Genomic DNA, 23,268 nt, shown 5'->3' on the forward strand with positions numbered 1-23,268 from the left:
TTTCAGTAATCCGGGATCTCAAGGGCATGTTTCCTGAATAGTTTTTGTTTTAGTGTGGCAGCGAGAGGAGGTTGCTGGAAGTGGAGCTCTGTTGTGCTTGGTCCTGTGCATGGGTGTAGCGAGAGATGATTCCTGCGGTAACAAGCATGCAGATGAAATGCGAAAGAGATTTTGGGGGAGGCTGTCTTATCCTTCCAAAGATTTTGCAAGTACTCTAAACCATAACAAGTATCAGAAATGTAGCAGCTATTTCCTTTCCCCTTCCCTCTATGAAAGGCACAGAAGGGAAGACTTCTTTCCAAACCCTTAAGCTTAAGTCTTAGCTTTAAAAGCTTTTGCGATTTCTGGCTTAGGCTAATAAAAAGGTATTATTTTAAGACTTTGCCACAGATCCTTGACTAATGCAGCATTGCAGATGGACTTCCTTGTACAGGTACTACTTTAAAGAATAATGACTGTGGTTTTTCTCCTTCCTTTGCAGTAATTACTGTTGTATAAGGGGGGAGTTGGTGTTTAAACAGTAAAAGGAGGGGAAAAAGTGTTGCTCGCTTGGATTTCCAGGAAGTGAAGATATTAATTATTTCTCAGACATGGAATAGATTTTTCCAGCAGTGCCTTTCTTATCAAGGATTTGTTTGGGGCTTTTACTATGGAAAGTGAATGAGTAAAATGAAGTTTTATGACTAGAAGTGCAAGTAATGCCTGGCATTGGAAAGGAACAGGGAGATTCTATATTGTGTCTCTGTTTTGTCAGTAGTAAAACTCCTCTCCTCTGTTAGTCATAGCAGCTTTTTCTCTGCATGCCTCAGAGAGAAATATTAACCAAGAATGTTGGCAAAGGGATTGCTGGTTGGATATAGTAACTGGAACAACTTAACTCCTGAGCAGTTGACAAGTCTCAGGCTGACTGACCTTCTAAAATACTGGAGCATGAAAATAAATGAGCATATGAATGTGGCTTTCAAAGCCAGCCAGACAGGGTGTTACTAAGTCCTCCCTCCTCTTTTTTTTTTTTTTTTTTAATTAAAAAATAAAAGCAAGTAATTTTAATTCCCAGTATAACTAACTGCTTAAGTATATCATTTTCAATTGGGTGTGCATGAATTAAACCTGTACCAAGTAAAGTCCAGGGCAAGACTTTACAGCTCTGTTTCGCCAGTGCTGTTTTCAGCTCTGTTTACTTTGGGCAGGCAGTCCTTTATGTACTTACATAGGAATGAAATGCCCATAAATTAGTTGATTTTTTTTTTTTTTTAAAGTAAACACCTCTGCTTTGTGCTTCAGATGACTTCTGCCTTCCTTCTTATACCAGCACGGCAGTCACAAAAACAACGTAAGAAAGCAGCCTAAAATCCAGCTGTGACAGTGACACAGCCGTATCGGGGCTGAAAATTATCTCGCTGTCTTAAATGCTCTGTAAAACAGGATTTGGCTCCCCATTGCTATGAGTGTAGCTGTAGTTACATAATGAAACCCTAAACCCCAGCGATGCTGCACCTGTAGCAAGACAGAAGTTGGCTAATTACAGAGGCGTCTCTGCCCGAAATTGTTTGTGTACACTTGATGTTTCTAAAGTGCCGGCTGTCACAGATAGCACCACCCTGATGTTAACAGGGCAGATTTGAAAGGAGTAACTTTGAAAGGATGGGACGCTTTGCTGGTTGAAATTTGCGTAAGGGGCATTTGAAGTCGGAGGAGAGCTCAGCCATCACCTGGATGTGTTTAAAGCCCCACACGATGCTGGACCAGAGAGCTCTGGGTATTCCATGCAGTTCTCCCAACTGAGCAGCTGCTGGTCATCAAATCTCAGCTGGAGGGGACCAGTGAGAGCCTTATGGTTGTCCTCGGGTCAGACCTTAAACTGAGGAAAGGTAACTACTTGTCACTGGCTGTAGTTCTATTTTTAGTTGGGGCAGGAAGGGATTCTGTTGGTGTGGGAAATGTGAGCGCTTCAGGGATCTTTGGTGGTTTAATCCACAATGTTGTGCATGAACCTTTGCCACTGGCCTTTGCTTTGGGCAACAGGATTCAGTGAAGCTGTTGCTGATGTAGCAACTTGAGAGCAGAGTTTACTTGCAAGGGAAAAAGCAAAGACATGTGAGAACACGCTTCACAGTTGGGGTTTTTTCCCCCAGATAAATTGTCTTGAGGGTGGACCAGCACTCTTAGCATCATCAAATCCTGCACTGGTATTCCACTGTCTACTTTAAAAGCAGCAGCGTTTCCCAAACGCTGCAGAGAGAAGGATGAGGTACTGATGGTCTAGGCTCTCGTGCTGGCTTGGTTGTCTTCAGCAGGTAACAAAGTTTCTGAAATATAGGGTTTCAAAAAAGTAAAAAAACTGTTCTTGAAAAGCTAGAAAGACCAGTTGAGAACAAAGCACGGTATGGAATTTTTTTTTTTCTGCTGTCTTGAGGCTTGGATTAAGGTGGTCAAAGGTGTGACCTGAAGCATTGTTTCTGAGCAAAGCATGATTTGGAGAATTCGGTGAAGTAATTGAATTATTACTTGGGCGATGAAAATGTTAGTTTGTGATTGTTTCTTTTTAAGTGGTTGCTGCATCTAATTTGAGATCCAATTCTCTGAACCATTTCAGCGTGTGATGAAATGTCCCGGTGAAGTCAGACAGATTTCAGTTTTACTGAATTGGTGCCTTGCCCATCTAGTTATTTTAAAAACCTGTGTACACAGGATTAATTATTTCACTGTTGGCAGCTCCCACAGATTCTAGCACTAGTTTTATGAATGACATTCAGTGTGTTTCTTGAGGCTGCAGCTTCCAGATTTAGAGGACTGAGAGAATCTTTGTTTTTAGCTTTAAAACTAACGGATTTTGTAGCTCTCCAGCCTGAAGAGGAAAGTCTGAATTGTCCCAAGCGCACCACAGAAACCAGAAAGTTTAAAACAAAATATCAGTGTTGCATGCATTGAATTCTGGGAGCCTTATGGGGTTGTTATCACTCTGTTTTCCTTTGGAAGTAGTTGCATGTCTTGTCATGGGCTGCCATGAGAGCACCTTGAGTTCATACTTGGCTAAACAATTTTCAGTCTTACCTGTCACCTATTCTGAAAATACCAATCAGCTTTTATGTCTAAGGAAGTGTCTATAAAAATACTGCTGGCCTGGCTTTCATTTAGAGGACCATATTGGCATAGTCTCTGTGTGTGTGTGTGTGTATTTTTTGTTCTTTTTTATTAATGGTCAGCATTTCTGTTTGTCTGACCATACTCTGATGGCATTCCCTCTCTAAACAAGGGCAGGAACATTTCCTGGTTGCTGGATGTTAAATGGCCATGACTGTTTCGGGCAGATAGGATTTTTCATGAGGAGATAAAATGTGAATCATAGTAAAATAGCACATTATCCTAAGCTTCCACACTTATGATATGGAGAACAAAAGCCAGAATTTAACCATGTTGGACAACCCTGGTTCCTAAACATGAAGTGATGTCAATTGTTACTTCAGTTTTGTTTTGACTTTTTCTGTAGGAACAAATTTACTCTCTGATTCTGAGCTTCATGTGCTCGGCAAAACCTCTTTGGCCATCCTGTGTGCTCCTGGAGTTTGTGAGGTTTGACCTTTGTAGGCAGTACTGTTGCTTACTCAATCCTTCTACTAGAAAGCTTAAATATTATATATCACAAGAGTAGGACGTGGGTTACCTCTACAGCTCAAGGATTTACTCTGTGTTTCATGTACTGAAGAAGGTAAGAAGAATTCAGTTGCTGATAGCTCCGAAGGAGGGAATGTGTCCACCATAACCATAACTAACCATCAGTTAGTGCTGAGGAGTTTGGAGCAGCAGTGGCTCAGTGAAGACGTGTCGTGGACCAGCTGGTTTTGTTTAGCTCTGGTCTTGTACAGCAGGTTCAAAGGTATGTTGCAGGAGCACTTAATACAAGGAGAAATTCATGAGGTTATTAGACACAAATACCTGGCCTGTTTTGGTCTCCTGACCACAACACGCAGGAATCTGAACAAATTCCTCCTCTCCATTGCCTTGCTCTACGTGCTCTGCTGCCAACTGTCCGAGGCTGACAGAGATCCAGGTCTCCAGTCTGCCCCTGTGCCATCAGCTTTATAAACCCATCCCGTGTTAACACATCAGGTGGCCACTGAGTGTTTCCCTCCAAGCTCCACCACCCTCACAGAGTGTGAGGTGACTGACAGCGTGCACAGAGCTGAGTGTGCCATTGCTGTGTCTGTTTGCAGCTGACAGATCAGACCAACCTTGAAGTTCACTGGCCAGTTCCTCCGTTTCAGGTGTATCACCGAGGACCAGCTGGTTAAGAACAGGCAAGGTGTATGAGATGCTCAGAGTACGGTTGAGGCTTAGGAATCTATCTTGAGAAACATTTCCTGCAAAGAGTGTTCTAGAAATTATGTGTATGGTGAAGGGGACAGACTGGTCTGGTGCCCTTTTAAAAATGTATGATAGTTTTCTAAATTTTGTCAACTCATCTTAAATCTGTTGTGCAGTTAATGGCATGATGCTCTCTGCTGGCTCCTGGCTTATGTAGCAGTTGAATTTTTAGCATCTAAATGTCTTGTACTTTTGTGGGATTGATCTTTTTGCCTATGAAGCTCGTCTTCAAACAGGATAGTTAATAAACAATTTTTTTTTTCAATCTCCTGCTACTACAGAAACAGCCCCTTGTAAATGCTAACACTGAGCTTCAGCAAAGGAGTAACCTTAGTCAGCAGAACTATAAAAACATCCCTTTTGGAAGGGCAGACCTCACCTTATCTTTGATGGCGGCTTAATACATTCTGTTTGAATTATGTGCCTGTGTCAAAGCAAAATTAAATCTTTGGAGGTGAAATTCAGTGCTAACTTCAGAATTTTTCAATTTCCTCCTGCTACCCTCTGACAAACATGTGTGATATGTGACTTGTATTGTTTTAAATATCTCATGAAGGCTACCTCTAGTGTAAGCAAGAAGTGATTACTTTGGCTGATAAAATCACATCTGCCCTAAGATGTCTTTTTGGTTTAATATTTGGGATCATCTCTCCGAACAGCATTGTTCCTGTCACACTTCTGCACTCCTGTGTCATGTTCTGGTATTTTTTTATTATTAATCCCTAGTGGTGCAGGCACACATCTCTTAAACCAAGCTAAAAAAATCCCCACCGCGATGACTGAACAACAAATCCCATTGCGAGCAACTTTTCATATTTAATGCATCTGTGAAGGTCAGCAGGAACAGGCGCCTGTCATCCTGCTGTTCCTGCTCTCTTTGAGCACAGTTCCCTTAGTTTGGAACCCTGGCTCGTTACCTTGGCAATCCTGCTGAAACAGGCACTGGGGTCTGCAAGCTCAGTAGATTCTTGACTGTTTCTGTCTTAAATATATAAAGTTCACTTAATACAGGGGACACGAAAAGGGTGAAGGGACTTCAGTGTTAGGTATGGTTAGGAGGGGAATTTGTCTGTAAAGCAAATGCTGTAGCATTGCAGCAGTGCCAGTCAGCCTCACGTCAGCTCTAGCTGTGCCAGACACTGTACAGAGGTGTGGGAGTTTCTGAGAGCACAAAAAAAAACCAGGAAAGAGGAGAAGAAATAATGTATACGAATGGGTTATGATCTTAATGACATGCACCCTTGAAGTGTTGAAGATGATGTGGAAGATAAAGAGGAAAAAGGATCTTCCCCCACACCCTTTCTGCGGGCTCGTGGGCTATTGCACAGCTCCCAAGCTCTTCTGAAATGAGTAAAACCCCCAAAGAAGCCACAGCTTCCAACACAAAAGCAGGGCCGGGGCTGTAATTCCTGATACTGGCTCTTTCTTATGTGGGTGACTCTCTGATCCAGTCGCTCTCCCTGCCTGTAGTCATTGTTCAGGAGCTTGGTGAAACATCTGAGCTGGAGCTCCAGGATGAATAATGGGAGCTCGCTGGAAGCAGAGTTTTTTTGTTGCTATTTAGAACTTGTGGCTTTAAAGTTTATTACTGCTGAACGTGGGTGTTCCTGCTGTCCTGGATAAAGATAGCCCAGCGTGAAACTCGGTCCTGGTTATACAAGGTCTTGCTGTTGGGGAAAGGACAATACTCCTAAATGCTTCTCCCTCAAAGTCTGGGCCTGTTGACTGGTTTCTTAGTAACCTGGATTAATATCTTCATGTGGTTAGTCTTCAAGTGTGGATCTTGTCTATGATCTCTATTGTAATCTGCAGCTATGACCTCTCATAATGCGGTCTATAAAATGTTCACAGTTGTGAGTATAAATCTAGAAATCTAGTAGTCTGTAAGACATCACTGAGGGACTGAACAAACATGGTATGTTCAGTTCATATGAGGGACACTTGGCTAAAAATGGGTGCTGCAGCTTAAAAGTGCTGATGAGAAATAAATAGTGTTTACCTTATGTTGGATGTCAGTAGGAGTACTCACTTCTTGCTGGTCCTTCTTTTCCATCTGAACATCACCTTGAAAGTCATAGGTGATGAAATCTGAAGTCAGTGGGAGTTTTCTGTGTTTTTCAGAGGTGTCTAGATTTTTTTCTGATAGTCTTCTTAAAATTATATGTATTTGTGTGTTTGTGTAGGATTTCAGAGGGGTAAGACTTTCACTGATAATGTTGGCTTCTAAAATGACCTATTTTCTTTTGTGGGTGTGTTCGTGTGGGGCTGTTCAGCACCACAGGGTTTGTTGTAGATGGAGCTGCTGTTGCAGGATGTGTTCTAGGCTGGGGCTGCTCTTTTCCCATTTATCTTCCTGCCTGGATATGCAGCAGCCGGAGGTGCAGCGGCTGCCTCAGTGCTCCCACGTCTTTCTGTCCTGCAGGTCTGAAAATCAGGACCACGAGCGTGTTTCTACCTCTGTGTCATCACTTAAAGCCCATCCTGAGGGTGCTTTGTATCTATTTATAGCCCAAGTTATTAACAGAGGGAAGGAAGAAGGTTCCCTTTGTGTAAAAGCACGGCGGACTCTTGATCATTAAGACCTAATGTTCTCAAGAAAGGCTACCCGATACTTTTGTTGTGGCAATCCAGGGCTGTGGATTGTGGATGTGCTTCCAAGAGCGTCTGGAGTGCAGCCTGGCTGCGTTGTGTGGCAGCTTTCCCACAGGACACACGTTGGTGCTGCACCCCTGGTAATGTCATAGCCCTCTCCTGGGAGGAGGCGATCAGCGGGATGGAATTGTTGCTCAGTGCTGGCAGATGTTATCTCACTGCTATGAAACACTAAGCAGCTCACCAGAAGGCTCTGGTTTCCCAGCCCTCAGCCCACAGCGTGTGGGGAGCCAGGAGAAGTAATCCCATTGAATTGGAAATGCGGGCTGGGCTCTGCTTCTCATGTCGCCTCTCGAGCCACAATAAAGGGAGCAGCACTTGGGAAGCAGGACCATCTCATCTCGTTTGTGCAGTGTCAGGGTAGTGGTATCCAGTTCCCAGCTGGCTGTGTCTGACGTGGTGCCAGCTGCTCTGAGGAACGTGTCACTGCTGTTCACGGGTCACAGGCAGGGCGGGGGAAAAGATGGACTGCTAAAAAACAAGGCCATTTCTTGTTGCAAAGGATGTCTTAATGTATTGGAGCGAGAAATGAGCTGGGTTCTACTTTTTGCCTCCCCCCTCTTCATGCTGTTAGTGCACTAAGATGACTTTTGTCTTTGTGTCCTTGAGAGTAAAGGAAAAAGTTCTGCCAGAGTGTTTTGGGAGATGTCGACAATTCAGAGTGGTATTACAGAACTGGGCACTGGAGTAGCTTAAAAACTCTTCTCTTCTTCACTCCAGTGAGTGCTGGTGCATATGTCTGCTCCAGTAAGTGTCTTCCAGTTGTACAAGTACTGTTTCTTCATGGCTGAATGAAATAAAAGCTCTTTAAGCTTTACAATGCAATTTGTAACGCGTTGGTGCAAAAGCAGCACTAAGTTCTGCTCGTGGATCTTTCACCAGGGGTAGGTGGCACAGAGCTGCTTCAGGAACATGTGAGTTATCTGCAGCAGTGATATGAACTGAACTGGGTTCTGTTTCCCTGGTGTGATCTAATAAATGGAATTCTTGTGTAAAAGCTAATAAAGCTACTTGAGCTGGGCCAGTTGATATCTCAGCCAATGGGATTTTATCGCTGTTAATGATGTGTCAGGCTGGAAAACACAAACTGGATCTGTAGAAGAAATGGATGCAGGGTCCATGTTTGTAGCTACCTGTATACATCTGGTTTGGAAGCACACATTTCTTTCAATGGATTTTTTTTTTAAAGTCACACCTTTTGAATAAAACAGTTTTTTAAAAAGGTGCCCGTAAGTGGTAGATGTGCTCCACAGCATTAAAGATATGCTCTTTATTAGCTTGTGTGGGATCTTTCTTTACCACTTATTTTCTGTTCCTTTTCAAGTGTTTTAACCAGCAGGTTTAAAGGTGCCGCACTGTTCTCTGTTCCCAGACATGAACAAAGCCACCAGCCCGACGTAACACGCGGATGGATTTCTGTGCCGCATCGGGGCTGACAAGCCAAGGAAGTGTGATGCCTAGAAACCTCCTCTCGGATTCTCCTGAAATGGCATCCCACATCTCTCCAGAGCACACACATGGGAGCATGGAGAGGGCTGGCAGCGTGGAGAATCGTGGCAGCCAGGCCAGGTGCAGAAATCTTGCCTTGGTAAGTGTTTAACGAACCCTGTGCTCAGTGATACAGATTACATTAGAAGCTCTGTTCACATCACAGGATTTTTGTTTTATTAAGATTGATATTTTTTTTTCCCCCCCTGTTTCTACTCTTAAGTGGTGGCTCGTGGTCTTGGTTGTTAAACTCAAAGGCCAGAAATGACTTCTCTACTTTGTTAAAAGAGCTTGTTATTCTGGTCTGATTGTCTCTGAGAGCTTGGAGAGTGCTCCTCTGCAGCCCTTCCTCCCCGAGAGCCCTGGCAGCAAGGAGCAGGCATGACACCAGGCTGCTCAGTGCAGTCACCCTCACTGGGGCACAGTTTGGGGCACAGCTCTGCCCTTGCTTTCTTAAGTAGCTCGTAAAGGAACTTTAAGCACAGTGTTGGTTCTACACACGGTTTTTTGCTTAAGCTCTTTGTTGACACTCCTGAATAAAGGTCTCAACTTATTCCACCTTAATTAGGTGAGTAACAAATGCATCACCACAAACAAAGCTGTCTTCACATTAGTGACTATGAGTGTGTGGCCACTTAAACAGTGTGTGAGTAACTAACTGAGGGAGTAGGATGCACTTCTGCATTTTTCCCAATTAGCAGGGTGAATCAGGCACTGAACTCAGCAGTGGGCTTTGTACTGTGACAGGCTAAGCCTAGAAAGCAGGTATGGTTCCTTCCAGAGTTTTTTTTTTTTTTTTTTTTTTAATCATCCCAACCATTTGAAAAGCATCCATTTTTAATGGAGGAAAGAGCACTCTGGTAAACATGCCTTCCCTAAATGGAAATCTAAATCTCTGTCTTGCCTTAAACATGGATTTAGGCTTTCCATCTCTTTCCCTCTGCCCTCCCTGCCCAGCTGCCTTTTTAATGTAGTAGTTTTCTGTGTAAAAGAGCAAGTGGAGAAAATAAGTTGGCAAGTTGGCACCTCTCTTTCTCCATGCACCTCAGAAATGCTCAGTGGTTTTGTGCTACTGTGTGAGCTTTTTGGCACCTGGAGGTAACTCTGAAGCTGCTCCCTCTTGGTTGTTTCTACTGAAAATACAGCTCTGTTAATATGATGCTGCATCCTTCAGCTTGTGTTGCTGGTTAAAACACAAAACAGGTATCATGAAAAAATTTAGTTCCTTATCTGTTTCTGATCTGCTCTAGAAAATGTTTGTGAAGGGTCAGGGTTGGGGGAGGTCAAGAGCCAAGTGCACCACTTGGACTCAGGTAATTAGTATATGTTGTTTATTACGTGAAAACTGGTTGGATCTTAGAGAATTACAGTGTGAGTGGTACTCTGTTAAAGAATTACAACTCCATTTTATGCAGAATTACAGGTTAATTTTGTTCATTACTCTAACATTAGGTTCCCAGGTTATCACACTCGGAGCAGTCATGTTTCCATGGGGCTTATTCTTAGCTGCAGTAAGCAGGCATGAGGCCAGACATCTGACCAAATCAGTACTGAATAGCAATGCTATGTGTAAATCAGTCTGTTTGTACAGTCTCATCCTGGGTCTGCTGTGTCAGAAAATGATGTAGATTCCCTTAATCCAACTGGATCTTGCCATGTGATGACCCACACGATGATGCATCAGCTGGAGTTGGAATCCCTTCCTGCTCTGTAACGCACTAATTTATAGATGGAGTAGAAGTTGGCTGCAGATTGAGGCAGTTCCCATCAGACCTGTGTGTTAGCAGGAGCTGTTCCAGGAGCCTTTAGCTTGTCTTGTTTGAGTCTGTGCATGAAGAAAGTGGAGCTGTGCTGACAAGTTAACTCTGGTGCCACAGATCCCCTTCCCTGGTCGTTCTCCCAGCACTGTGGCAGATGACCTGTCCAGTTAGGATGACAACTGGTATGTGTGGAATAACAGGTTGAGAAGTGCAAACTCTCTTCTACACAGGCAGAATTTCAGTTTCTGAGTGTGAGAAGGGATCTGTGTTGAACTGAATGTTAAGGAAATTCTGCCTAATTGCTGGACCATGCACCCAGGGACGTTACCACCTTGCCTCTGTGGCTTTGTTCTGAAAGCTCAGAAGATGCAGAAGTTCTGGTCCCTTAAGAAGGGCATAGATAACTTGGTGGAGACAAATAATTTCTTACCACACCAGTTCTGAGAAAGGAAGGGGTGTATTTTCAGGCACACCAGACCTTCATAGCCCTGAAACAGAAGCAACTACAGACTTAGTACTACAACTACCCACTTCCCTGGGTCTGTTCACCTGGAGACACAGCCAGGAAGGTCAGGGTCGACTTTGATTTGTTTGGTTTGGTTTTTGTTTGCAATGGCCTTGGAAAGAAAAGATGTAGCAGCGCTTTTTATGTCAGGCCTGTCCTGCTGCAGGTTTCTTCCTACTTGATTATAAAAAACCAAGCTCTTCTCAGTGTCAAACTGCATTAGTCACTAAATATAACCTTTGCATTGCAGCTGTGGAGTTCAAACAAACCCGGGGATGTGATAATGGGGACAAACACTTGGACTGGCCTGAGCCTACATGGACTGCTCAGAGCTGGTTGTGCATCCCATATCTGTGCTGGCATCACTTGCTGTGGAACTGGTTGTCACTTTAGGAATGACTAGGACATGGACATCAATTGCCATGTGCTGAAAAGGTCTTAAAATTCTCTCTGTGTGTGATTCTTCCCTGTTGTCACTTCAGTTTAATTTTGCCAGATTTCTCAGCTGCTTTTTACCCATGCAGTGGTGCTTTCAGCTGATCTTGGACAATTGCAGGCCCTTCAAGCCAAATTTATTTATTTTTTTTTTTTAAATGAAAAGCAAGGTGCTGATGTCCTGCCTTGACTGCAGGATAATTTTCATAGAAATGATGGGTGTTTGGATCTGGATTTACGCTGCCAAATCTAACACAGCAGGTGCACCCTGTTTTTAGATGGGAGGAACGCCTGCCTTGATATTTTCATCTCACACCAGCGTTTATAACCATGAAAGCTGTTATACATGAGGACATGAATTCGCACACATATTCTGGTTTCTTTTTAACAAAGGTGGTTTCCATGCATCTGCTTGGCAAAAGCGTGACAGAAGTGTTCCTTCTCAATACATGGAATCAGTTGCACTATCCAAGGAGAGGGTAAACAAAAACACTCTGTTCTTGGCAATTCTGGCTTCCAAACCCCATTCTTGAATGACACTCCCTGACATGTGGTATAAGAATTAACTTGCCATGAAATAAGGTTGCAGCAATTTAAGGGCACTTAATTCAGAGGTAAAACTAGGTCTTGGCTTTTTTTTTTTGAAGCAATTTGTCTTGTTCCATTGACTGAATAGGCACAGACTGGCTTCTTCAGAGCCAATCCTTCTCTTTCAGTGCTTCCCTCTGGTAATTGGACTGGGTATCTATTCTCAGCCATGAGTAACTACTTTGGTTTCTAGGTGTGGATAACGTGCTAGGACAATAGTGCTACCTGTGAAAATCATGGCAGAGGTGCTGGTTGTACCTGAAGGGAGCTGTGCTAGTTGGAACTGCACTAATAATAAGCTGTGTCAGTGCCTTGGATCTGTTGCTGCCACTTCAATACTTTCTGTATCTGGACATTCCTTACTGAGTGGTAGGTCTGAAGGATAGTGAGTTCTCATTATTCTCAATGATCACATGCTGAGTTTTTCATTTTATCTTATTTTTGCCTGTGAGTTCTGTCAGACAGATCCTCAGCTGATGGCACCACCACTCTTTTTGGGGCAGTGGTGACCTCCACAATTTGGTCAAGTGGCTGTTTCACTTGGTCACAAATCGAGTGGCTTAAATTGGCAGATGACCACGATTCCAGAAAGATGTTTTGCTTATTCTGTTTGTTATTTCTTCAGAGGAGCTTCCTCTGTGGCTCTAACAAGGCTTGCTACCCAATCACTGCAGATGGTTTGTCACTACTGGACACCTTGTATAGTGCAGGTGACATTTGGAATACTGGTTACATAGACATGAAGAACAAGTATCTTCTGAGTAGTCTGAGCTGGTTCTTGTCTTGTTTCACATGCTCAGCATTTAACTCAGGGCTGACCTGGTTATTTTGTAGTTATGATGTCTCCTGTAGCCTAAAAATTAGTTGTTATGACCTTTATCCTTTTTGGATCAGCACAGATAATTTAAATACAGCAGACCTGGCTTTCTAAGTGCACCATGTTACTGTCTCTTTGCCCCAGCCTCTCTGAAGGGGTCCAGGGATATTCCAGTGTGGTTTTAGGGCTTCTGGAAGAGGACAGCCTGTGTGTCTGTTAGCCCACTGGTGCCTTTTTCTGTCACACTCTGAGTGTGCAGAACCCTGTCATGCTGAGATGCGCTTCAGGTACGTTCAAGGGAAAGTCCCGAGAAAGATTCCTTTCATAAAACGAAGGTGTTTGTCCCCCTTGACACTGATACTTCCCAGGGTTTGCTGTCCTGTGAGACCTTTCAGCGTGTCCAAGTACTCTGCCAAATAACAATACACAAAATATGAGAGGAATTCTTATGACTGTTTGATGGTTTGTGTGGATGCAGCTGTAATGGGGCAGGTGGAACCCATTCCTTACGGGGTGTGGACAGAGCTATGCTGTGCTTTATCCACTTGAAACTCCTGTTAGTGTGACCTGGAAGCTGGATGCCTTGGAAAAACGAGAGCCTGGCTCCTAGCAAGGAGTGGCCTTGCTGTAAGATGTGCTGGTGAGAGGACAGATCCTGAAGGCAATTTGTGCTCTGTGCAGGAACTGCATCATTCTGCTTCAAAGCAGGATCTGGTAGATAAAGGCTATTCCAGCAGGTGGGCAAGTCTGCTCTTTAAACCACACTGATAGGCATTCCTGAACTTCCAGAGTGTTTTCTTTGTGCTCCACTACTTTTCCTGGAATATTTGGATTAGAGTTCCTGTCATGTGAAAGCCAACTTCCACTTGTCTCGCCTTCAGTGCACGTAGGGAAGATTTGTTGTGATTATACGGGTGGTCAACTTTTTATATATTAAATTACACACAGGGCTGCTTCTGCCCACCACCCATTCCTTCTTCCCTGTTTTAAATAAAACATGCTCCATTATTTCAACCTTCCTGTGCATCTAAACTCTCAGCACTCCTACCTTTGCTCTGGACCCAGTCCAGCTTGGCTGCATCCTCTCCAAAGTTCAGCAGCTGAGGCTGAACTCTGTGTTCTGAATGAGGATGTGCTGTCATGTCATCACCCTGGTTAATATATCCCAGGGTGAGATCTGCATACCTGAACAGCCCTTTTTCCCTCTTTATGGCACTTAAACTGACAGAACCACAGATTACACGAGTACCTTGCAGTAACTTCATCTCAGCAGAGCTTCCTTATTCATCTGTGAGAGCATTTTTTGAGGGCCATTTCATAAAATCCGGGTACTTGTGCTTATATATCAGCCAAGTCAATAACCACCTCATGAGGAATTAAATTCGTGTGAAGTTGTTTGATTTTTGTAAAAAACTATTTAGCTGCTTTTGCCTGAAATTTCTCCCCATTTTTCTGAACGTTGTTCTAACATAGACATTAAAGGGAAAAAGAAATTACAAGCTGATCAGCCTAACTTTGTTTATCAAAGAGATGCTTTCAGAGTTTAAGTAGATCTTCAGCTTGCTTTTTTTTAATAGCAGGTTAGAAGTAATTTAGTCAGTTTATGACTTTGGTTCATCAAGTTTGTCTTTTAAATACTGGTAGATAATTTGTTTCCTCACTTAGGACCTATTGATTATATGGTTTGCTACCTATTATGAAGCACACGGGTACAATTATGCTCGTAAACTGAAGAAAACAACATTCAGTATTATAGTCTTCTTCCCCAAATGAAATGGTATTATCAAAATCATCAGCTGGTGGGTTGGAGAGGAAGCAGTTTTGGACACAGCACGCAATTAGTGTGGAACTCCCTGCCACAGAACGCTCCGAGTGCCAGTCATTTCCCTGGGCCCAAACAATAAGACAAATTCGTGCTGGAAAAGCTCATTAAGAGCCATTAAGCACACAGATGCATGTGGGAAGTCCTTGAGCCACGCACTGCTGGAAACTGGAAGGATGTGGGGGAGAAAAATATAAATCCATCCAAGCTACATCCAACACTTCCCCCTCCAGCCCCGCTCCCCTGGGCTGTGTGTTCCTGCTTGCTGAAGGAGACTGACACTGGAATTTTTGGTCTGATCCTGGATTATAGTTCATGTTATCTGTAATGCACTTGCTTCCAGCTCAAGTACAGTCCATTCTGTCTCCCTCTTCTGTAAATCCAGTCAGAGGTACTTGCCTTCTGTGCTAAAGGCTTTGTACCTGTTCTGACACTGTTCCTGCACACAGGGCTCTCCTTTTCACCCCTTTCTTCTAACAACTGGAGCTGCCCAAGTGGTGCTACATCAGCCTTTCTACTACATGTTGGAATTGTTTGCTCCCTTCTTTTTTTTTTTTTTTTTTTGAGAAGCATCCAGTCATTTCTCTCCCATGGAACTGTGCCTGTGAATTCTTTGGCACTGCCAGGTGATTGATAAATCAGTTGAAGCTGCTGTCCTGTTATTTTGCTAATTGAAGTTTGGTTCTTTAGCAGTTCTCAGAAGAAGGTTTTGTTGTGGGTTTGTTTTTTTTTTTTTCTCTTTTTTTAAGCACTGCAGATGTCTTGGGATTTCCTGTGCTATTCTGTTCCTGTCAAAGCTGTGCTGGTCTGAGGATTCTAGGTCTAGATGTGATATTCTGAAATTTCTCCAAATGCATGTCAAAAATTGTGGGCCTCTGATATTAAGTTACTGTTTTGGACAGGTAGGAAAAGGATCTTTTCTATGAAACAGATTCTGTTCTTTTATTTTCTCTTGCTTTCTTATTTTTTTTTCTCTTTTACACCAGACAGTATCACAACAGACTCTTTCCTATTTGGTGTAAGCAGGAAATGTTTGGCTGCACAGACAGCTAAAATATTAATGCCAGCTGAGCATACTCAGCTATTTCAGCTGCTTGCATCCCAAACTTCTTCTGAGCAGTCTTTTTAATCCTCCTAATTTAACTTAATTTGAAGCTGAGGCAGAATTTTCAAGTTTCAAATTTAGACTGTCTTTTGACAGTAGTTTTAAAGTCTGTAGTGTTAGGTGTAGGTGAAATTTAGTTTTGGAAGGTGTGTCTGTGTATCAGGAGCAGGGAGTATATGGAAAGTATGAGATGAATAACTCAAGTAGCTGAAAAGACTTTTCTTTGGCTTCTAAAAAAACCCAGATTCATCGAGGAGAAAGAAGGCTTGGAAAACCAGCCTGGAAAGAATATGAACTGTTCCAGTACTTGCAATGTATGAAAAATGAACTAGTTGCAAAGAGACTTGGTAACCTTAGTTAAAACTGGCACCTGTTAACTACAAAAATAAAATTCCTCCCATCCCTCTGAAAGCTTTGCTATAATCCAGATAATACAAGTGGGAATTCTGTAATACATCCCTGTTCTCAGACCAGTGGTAAATCAAGTCACTGCTTGCTTTGCATCTCTGAGCTCCTTTGCTTTGACCAGCTTGAGCAGGTTGTTTTGTTTTGTTTTTCACTGTGCCTGTGTGTCTAAAACGGGATTGTTTCCTTGTCTGGCAAACTGAAACATGCCTGGCCCGAGGGAGTTTCTGGCCAGACTGGATCCTTGCATCTCAGTGCAGCGACCTGACCCAACGCTGCCCGCCCTCCTGAGCTGTTGTCTCTGGGTTTCTTTGCTGATGAAACGTGACGTTGGTCACCGGGAAGGGGAGCTGCGTGAGGGAAGAGGTGGAAGTGCTGACAGAGGTGGGCTTGGCCTTTCACATCTTGGTATGCCACTTACTGCAGATGTGTTCACAAAGGTGGGGGTTACTCATTTCACATCCTTCACCCAAAGGGAAACTGCTCATTTCAGCGAGATCCATGAGGGATGGCAAGTCAGGTGGAGCTCTCCTGCAAATCTTACCTGGCATGGAAAAGTGCTTGGTCTTGCAGCATAGGAAAGGATGGAAGAATGGGGCAGTCTTTGCTTCTGTTCTCATCCTGCTTTGCTGAGCTCTTGGTCGAGCAAGTTAAGCTCATGTGGGAGCAGTTTGTTTTTTTAAGGGCACGGTGTGGTGCAGTAATTCCTGTGCTGTGCCACGCTCTGGATCTGCTGCCACTGGGAACTCCTTAAACATAACCCCCTCTTTTTTCCTTTGCCTCTGGGGAGGTCTGGCTCTTGTAGTGAGCTCACCCTCCACAAAAGGTTCTCGGAGTTCTGTTCAGCTCCAGCTTGGGCCTACCTAACAAGGGCTCCTTTCCTGTCATTCTCTCGCCTACAAGACATAGCAGCCCTGTGAGTGTTTGGGTGGGGAAGGAAGGAGATTGCAACATCCATTAAGGGGAAAAAAAAAAAAGAAGGCTTGTCTGTCTCTTGCTTTTCAAGTGCAGCTGTAAAACTTTCCTTGGCCTTTGAAAACTCTGCCATGTGGTGGGTGCGAGCTGTGGAATACGTCAGCCTTTGAAGTTCATCCTTTAAATAGGCACTGCCAAAGGGCATCCCAAATTTTAGCTTTTGTAGCAGTTTTTGCTGCAGTTTTGGTACAAATTTTGGTACAATGCAGCACGTTATAGTTCTTAATCTATGGGCGTTACTTTCCTACAGAGGCTCGTTGTTCTTATTTTCAGTGCTGAGGAGGGGGATAAAAGCTTTGTTTGTGCAGGGAGTTCACAGGTAGAGCTGCACTCAGGTGTTTTTTTTAGTCTAATCTAGTGTAAGATGATCTGAACAGGCACGGTGAGTTTGAAGCGAGTTGTGCTGCCCTGGCAAGAACGTGGCTCCTCTTGGATATTTGTACTGCGTATTTATGCATTTACCAAAATTCTCCCAGCCCTCCATCGAGAAGTAGCCTTTTTACCTGGCCTGCACATGCAATCAGGTGTCCTTGGAGAACTGAAAAGCAGAGATGAGAAGGGATACAAAGTCTTGTATTGCTTTGCTGGTGCTTCTTGTGGAGTTACAGACAGCACAGTTTCCAGTATATGCCTGGCAGGGGGGAAATTCAATCCAGAAAAGGGAAAACCTCACTTACATTTCAACAATACTTACTTGCATTCCAGAACTTACACAGCTCTCTTGGGAAATGTCTTTCCTGTATCCATTGTCTTAATGTAGTGCCTTTCTTAATCATTCCTTGTCATCTCCAAGCTTCTGGAAAAGTGAGTGTTTCCCAGGGTGGAGGGAAGGGAGTTAGGGCACTGCTGCCCAGCTTCTCATAGTGATACTGTGTTAATCAAGTTAATCAAGAGCAGTGACTCAGAGCAAATGAAGACTGGATAATCCAAGTGATTATTTATCACTTCTGTGGTCTTACAGGATCATTTCCTGCTGAAGAAATAGCCCAAGGCACTGTACTTCTAGGGAGCATTGGAGCACATCCTCGTATTTAGTCATAATTTTTCCTTTCTGTAACTCAGAGGTAAAATCTTTAGAAATCCTCTCCCTCCTTACTATTACTGCTTTGTGACCTACCACATAACTCTGGATAACTCATGGTTTGTAATGGTAGAGACTTTTCTCAGCTCCAGCTCTGTCCCTAGAAGCCAGTCCCATTTTGGACTACATCAAAATGGGAATCAGCCCCTTGTGGGACTGTCCTGAGTGCACCTTTTCCCCCCATGCTGCTCCCCAAGCCTTGTCCCTGAATCTGACACAGGACTGGTTGGGTATTTTAAAGGACATAATACCACTTGCTGCTCTTTTGGTTTATTAGTATTTTTTTTTTTTGTCCTCATGCATTGTAGTGCCCCAATTCCTTTTTGGGAAGGCATTAATCTTTGTTTGGTTTTTTTTTTCTTTTTTTTCCCCCACAGGATGATGAGAGTCTGAAATACTTAACCCACGAGGAACAGGATGTCCTCATGTTCTTTGAGGAAACCATAGATGCCTTAGAAGATGACTTGGAGGAGATGGCTCTGCGTGACAGTGGCATCCACTGCCAGTCCCCGAGGTCGACAGAAGAAAACGTGTCCAGTCACTCAGAGACCGAAGATATCATCGACTTAGTGCAGTCAACACCTGAGAGCAGTGACCATGAGGGCCCTTCTAGCAGAGATCCAGAGCCAGGTAGGTGTATTTCTTGCAAGGGTGGGTTTCCCTTTGATCTAACCCTGACCTATTCCAGTTCTCCTTGGAAAGAGCTAAAGTAATTCTGCACCTTCCGTACTACCTCAAGATGAATTTGTTACACATCAGGATCTCTAAGGACTGTGATTTTCATTTGCCCTGGGGTTTCTGAAATTCTTGCTGTTAGTGTAGTATTTCTTTTTTTTATTTTTCCTTTTCTCTCATAGAGGTCCTGCATATGATGAAGTTTTTGGACTGCCATCTCAGTCCTGTGCCTGGTGACCGAGTTGTCACTATTGTGCACAGTCATTGCAGCAAGGCAGACAGTATTCACCAACCTGTTCATGCTCTGCTTTTCTCTAAGACCTCATCTCTGAGAGCTTTAAGGTGGCAGATTGCTTGCAGTGCCACTCTCTGTGGGACTGACAGGCAGAGGTGATCCTGTCAGTAAGTTTGCACCAAGGTAGTGTATCAGCCAGTACATCCAGTGGGATGTAAATGTGTCCTCTCCTGGCTCCTAGAATAAAAAATAAGAACTGCAAAACTCTTGCAGAAGAGCAGCCATTGAAACCCAGTGGAGCAACATGCAGAGTGTGAATGAAAGGCAGGAAGAGGGCTGGCAGTGGCCACCCTGTACGTGTGCTGACCTGAGCTATAGCATCACCTACGAGATGCACTGCTGGGAGTGCAGTTATCGTTTCTTCTGGCAGAGTGGGCTCAGTTTGAGTTGGAGAGTTTCTGGGGAAGGGAGAGACGATGCTGAAAGGCAGCCTCGCGTTCTGCTGTGTGTGAAGACTTAATGGCATCCTTGCTGCTTTGTGTTTCAGTGTCGGATGCTCCCTGGAGAGCCGAGAGCCCCCAGCCAGCTGTACCCGCGGACCTTCCCCCGTATCCCCCGCACCACCACCGGTGTCTGAGGCACCTCCTCTCCCTCCTCCACCCCCTCCTCCAGTGCAGCACCCAAAGCTGCTGCGCTCTGTGCCCACTCCCCTCATCGTGGCCCAGCAGATGTGCGAGCAGCAGGCGGAGAGCAGGGCACGCTTCCCCGGCGCCCTCAAGGACGGGAGCTCGGACAGGAAGAAAACCCCGCTGGCCAACGGGGATCACCTCGGGGCACCAAAGCACCCTCCTGCCCCCGCCCCCAAACTGCACCGCTTCCCCAGCAACATCAACATCACGAACGTCAGCGGCAAGGAGTTCAGCGAGACCATCTCCAGAGCCGCGGTGAACGTGCAGGAGCGGCGAGCCCAGGTGCTGGCCAACATCAACGGGGGAGCTCTGCTGGCGGCTGAGCTGGAGGAGAAGCTGCACAAAAGCGACTTCTTGTCGCGTAGCAGAAGTTCTTCCTTGCGGGATCTCTCCTCGGAGCAGACGCGATACGAGGCCCTGACGAAACTCGGCCTAGTTAAGGGAAAGGCGGCTCGGGGCCAAGCGGACCGTGCCCCTGGCACTCAGCAGGTTGATGTGCAGCCCAAACAGGCAGATGCTGTTACCAATGGATATAAAAACATCCACGAGGCTTTAAAAAGCGAGCCCAGCCCTTTCCTTCCTACGGGCAAAACTGTAACAATCAAACCAGAGGTCTCTCTTGCCACTAACAAGGTCATCAGCGCCCAGCAGAACGCAGAGAAAAGCTGTAACGATTACAAACAGCCTGCTGTAAGCCTGGACATGAGGAGGAGATCGGGATCGCTGCCTAGACCTTCAGGATTTCGATCCCAAGGGATAACGGTGAAGTTTTCTGGCCGTGGCTCAACAGAAGAAGCTCGGAGAGAGGCCCTTCGGAAACTGGGACTACTGAAAGAGACTGCGTGACGTGGATGGGAATGTTGTGGCAGTGGGAGGAAAGTCATGGCATGGCTTGGTGCTGGAACAGTCCCAACGGAATTGGGACCAGATGGATTGGAAATAAGAAGGGAAAGTTCTCTGTTTCAGGCAAGCTGAGGAGGTACCAGGCACTGTGGAATGACCCCTCGTGTTTATCCCAGGCCTGGCACCACGTACGGTCGTGTACAGCAGTGGGGTTTGGCTCTCCTTCCTACAGAGATACTGAGCTGTTGCTCTTTGTGACTGGGAGGAATTTTATTTAATTAATGCTGGACCGTGGCAGGCAGCATCTCGTTAATGAAGTGTCCAGTGCAGTATTGTCGTACAGAGCGGACTGGGCGGTGACTCTTCCCTCTGCTCTTTCTGAAGCCAAAACCGAGAGCTCCGCCTGTCTTGCCCACATGTGTCTGTCTGTCTGTGGGAGCTCGAGATAATGTCCAAGCTGAAATTTCTGAGCAGCGTGACACCCTTCCATGACTTTTTCTGTTGTTGTCTGTGTTATCTGGCTTGGCTTTGTGTCCCTCCCAGTGGTGGAGCCTTCTGCCCCCTCGCTCTCCGGACCGTGCACGGGGTGGCTCCTGCTTTGACCTTCTCCTGGACAGAGCAGCCCCAGGCTCTGAATGGGTGACTGCACCACTCTGCTGCTGCCCCTCAAGTCTTGCCTTTCTTCCCAGCCACCTGCTTCTTGGTCACGCTCGAGCAACCCCCGTGTCCGGTGAAAGGCTCCAGAAAAGCCTCAAGGATGTGCACCGCTTTTCACACCGACAGCCAAAGAGCCTCCTGACAATCTGTGACCCCAACTGTTCCGTACCAGGGACGGTCTCACAGCAGAGAAGCCATAGAACAAGTTCACTTTGTACCAAATGCGAGACCCTGATGGCAAAAGCCTCGTCTTTTACCTTGGGGTTCTGGGAAGGAACTGTTACTTTTTGAACAGTAGATGTGCTACAGTGAATAATTGTAAGTTGTGTTACTCCTAGAACTGTCATTTGATCTTCCTCTAGTCAGAATCCTCTGGTCGCAGCCTTATTTGATTCTGCCCTGCCAATCCATAACAAGTTACAGCCAAAATTCTTGCAGGCTAAGTGGAGTTACGGGGAGCTGTGTGGAAGAGCACGTCGTTCCTGAATGGTCCCAGTTGGTGGTATTTTGCTTTTGTTCAACACACGTGCTTTTAAAGATGGGCCCAAAAGATATTTGTGTGTTGGTATAATTTTTTTTTTTTAATGTGGAAAGCTGCTCTTCCATGTTAAAACTCCTTCCCTTTTTGTATACCTGAAAACATCCAGAATAGCCACTTGAAAATCAAATGCCAAACTCCAAACCCTCTCCATTTTTTTTGTCGTTATTCCTCCACGTTTGAGTTTTTGGTGTTTGCTTGTTTTCTAAAGGGAAAAACTGACTTATTCTCTGCACTTTCTAAAGCCTCAAGCAACCCACTCCTTTTCCCAAGGAGCTGAGCAATAAACCTTGGAGGAGAGGAGGGGAGTGGCTATAGCAGAAACCGACACACCCTTTGGTCAGGAGCTCTGCCATAACTGTGATAAACAAGTTTGGAGTTCTTGTGATAAAAAGTATTTCAAACTTGCTGAGCTTTACTTGTAAATGAAGCTGTCGTGAAGGAAAAACCTTTTGTGTCATTTCTCAACCTGCCTCATAAGTTAAATTTTTTTCTTTTTTTTTTTTTTTAATTATTATTTTTTTAAATTATCTGCTCGCTGTTTCAACCTTTAACCGTGTTGTTACGGTATCTGGCTGGTTCTGTTCTGCAGTTACTCTTTTCAGCCTTTTCACTGGGGAGGTGATCGTGTTCCTCGCTGGGACAGGCTCACTCTCCATAAGCAATCAGTAATTAAAACATGTGGCCATTGCTGGGCTGGCAGAGCCCTCGGGCACGCACAGCCCAACGTGGGACGTGCTGCTGGAACAACACAGGGCTGGGTGTTTGCTGCCAGCACAGCACCTGCTTGTCCTGCTGGGCCCTGAGTCCCCAGTCCCAAATCAGGAAGACAGGGGAGCACATAAAACACATCCCAGCACGTGCTTCGCTGCAGGCTGGCGTGGAGTCCTGCATGTGGAGGATGAATCATAATTTATTAACGTAACCTGCGGAGAAAATTTGAAATGTTTCACGACCTTCGTGTCTTGCGGTCCCGGTAAAGCGAATTTTCTTCATTCTGGAGGTGAAGGGTGTAGGGAGCAATCTGCACATCTAATCATTCCTTGCCAGCTCCTCTGGGAGTTGTTTACAGCTGGGAGTCCATGCTGAGCAAAGGGGGAGGGGTGGTGGAAAGAAAACCCCTGACACTACTTCATTGAAATTCAGCCCAGTTCAATAACTCTGTAATGTAACCCTATTTAAAAAAAAAACCACAAATTAGGTGTTTAATATCTAAATTATAAAGCTGCCTGTGCTGAATTAGCTGGATCATGTTCTTTCATCCTTTGTGCAGGGCTGTGTCCTCAACTGGTGGGAAGTGAGAGTTAGACCTTCATTAGGTAAAGCAGTTTCTGCCCAGGGAGGACTTGGAACGAGGTATTCATTGTGGCCCTCCATTAGAGCAAATATCCCACTGATAAATTCTTCTCTGTGCCTAAAACTGTAGTAAGTAAAGCCATGTACTAAATGAAGTTAAGTCTAGCTGCTAATAACCTGTATATAAGTTGAGCTCTTTTTTGTGTATCTTGTTTTTGTGTGTATATGTTGCTGTGATTTTACTTTTTTCCCTTTGTGTCTTGCACAAATCTGATAAATCATCCATTAAACTGGGATAAACCCAATGAAACGATGGCTGATGGGAGCTGGCATTTTG

The 23,268-nt window shown here is 44.7% G+C and overlaps 1 protein-coding gene across 1 annotated transcript; it reads left to right on the plus strand.

Annotated features, from left to right (window-relative positions):
• Positions 1–302: 302 nt before the first annotated feature.
• Positions 303–23,241, plus strand: PROSER2 (proline and serine rich 2). The gene is given in 5 exon segments (XM_050324961.1): positions 303–433; positions 8,390–8,605; positions 18,376–18,628; positions 19,456–19,524; positions 19,527–23,241. Coding segments are annotated over 4 exon segments (1,419 nt in total). The 5' UTR covers positions 303–433; positions 8,390–8,425; the 3' UTR covers positions 20,444–23,241.
• The last annotated feature ends 27 nt before the right edge of the window (positions 23,242–23,268 follow it).

Source organism: Myiozetetes cayanensis, unplaced genomic scaffold (assembly GCF_022539395.1).
Source record: "Myiozetetes cayanensis isolate MyiCay16 unplaced genomic scaffold, myiCay2020 scf3, whole genome shotgun sequence".
Lineage (NCBI taxonomy): Eukaryota > Metazoa > Chordata > Aves > Passeriformes > Tyrannidae > Myiozetetes > Myiozetetes cayanensis.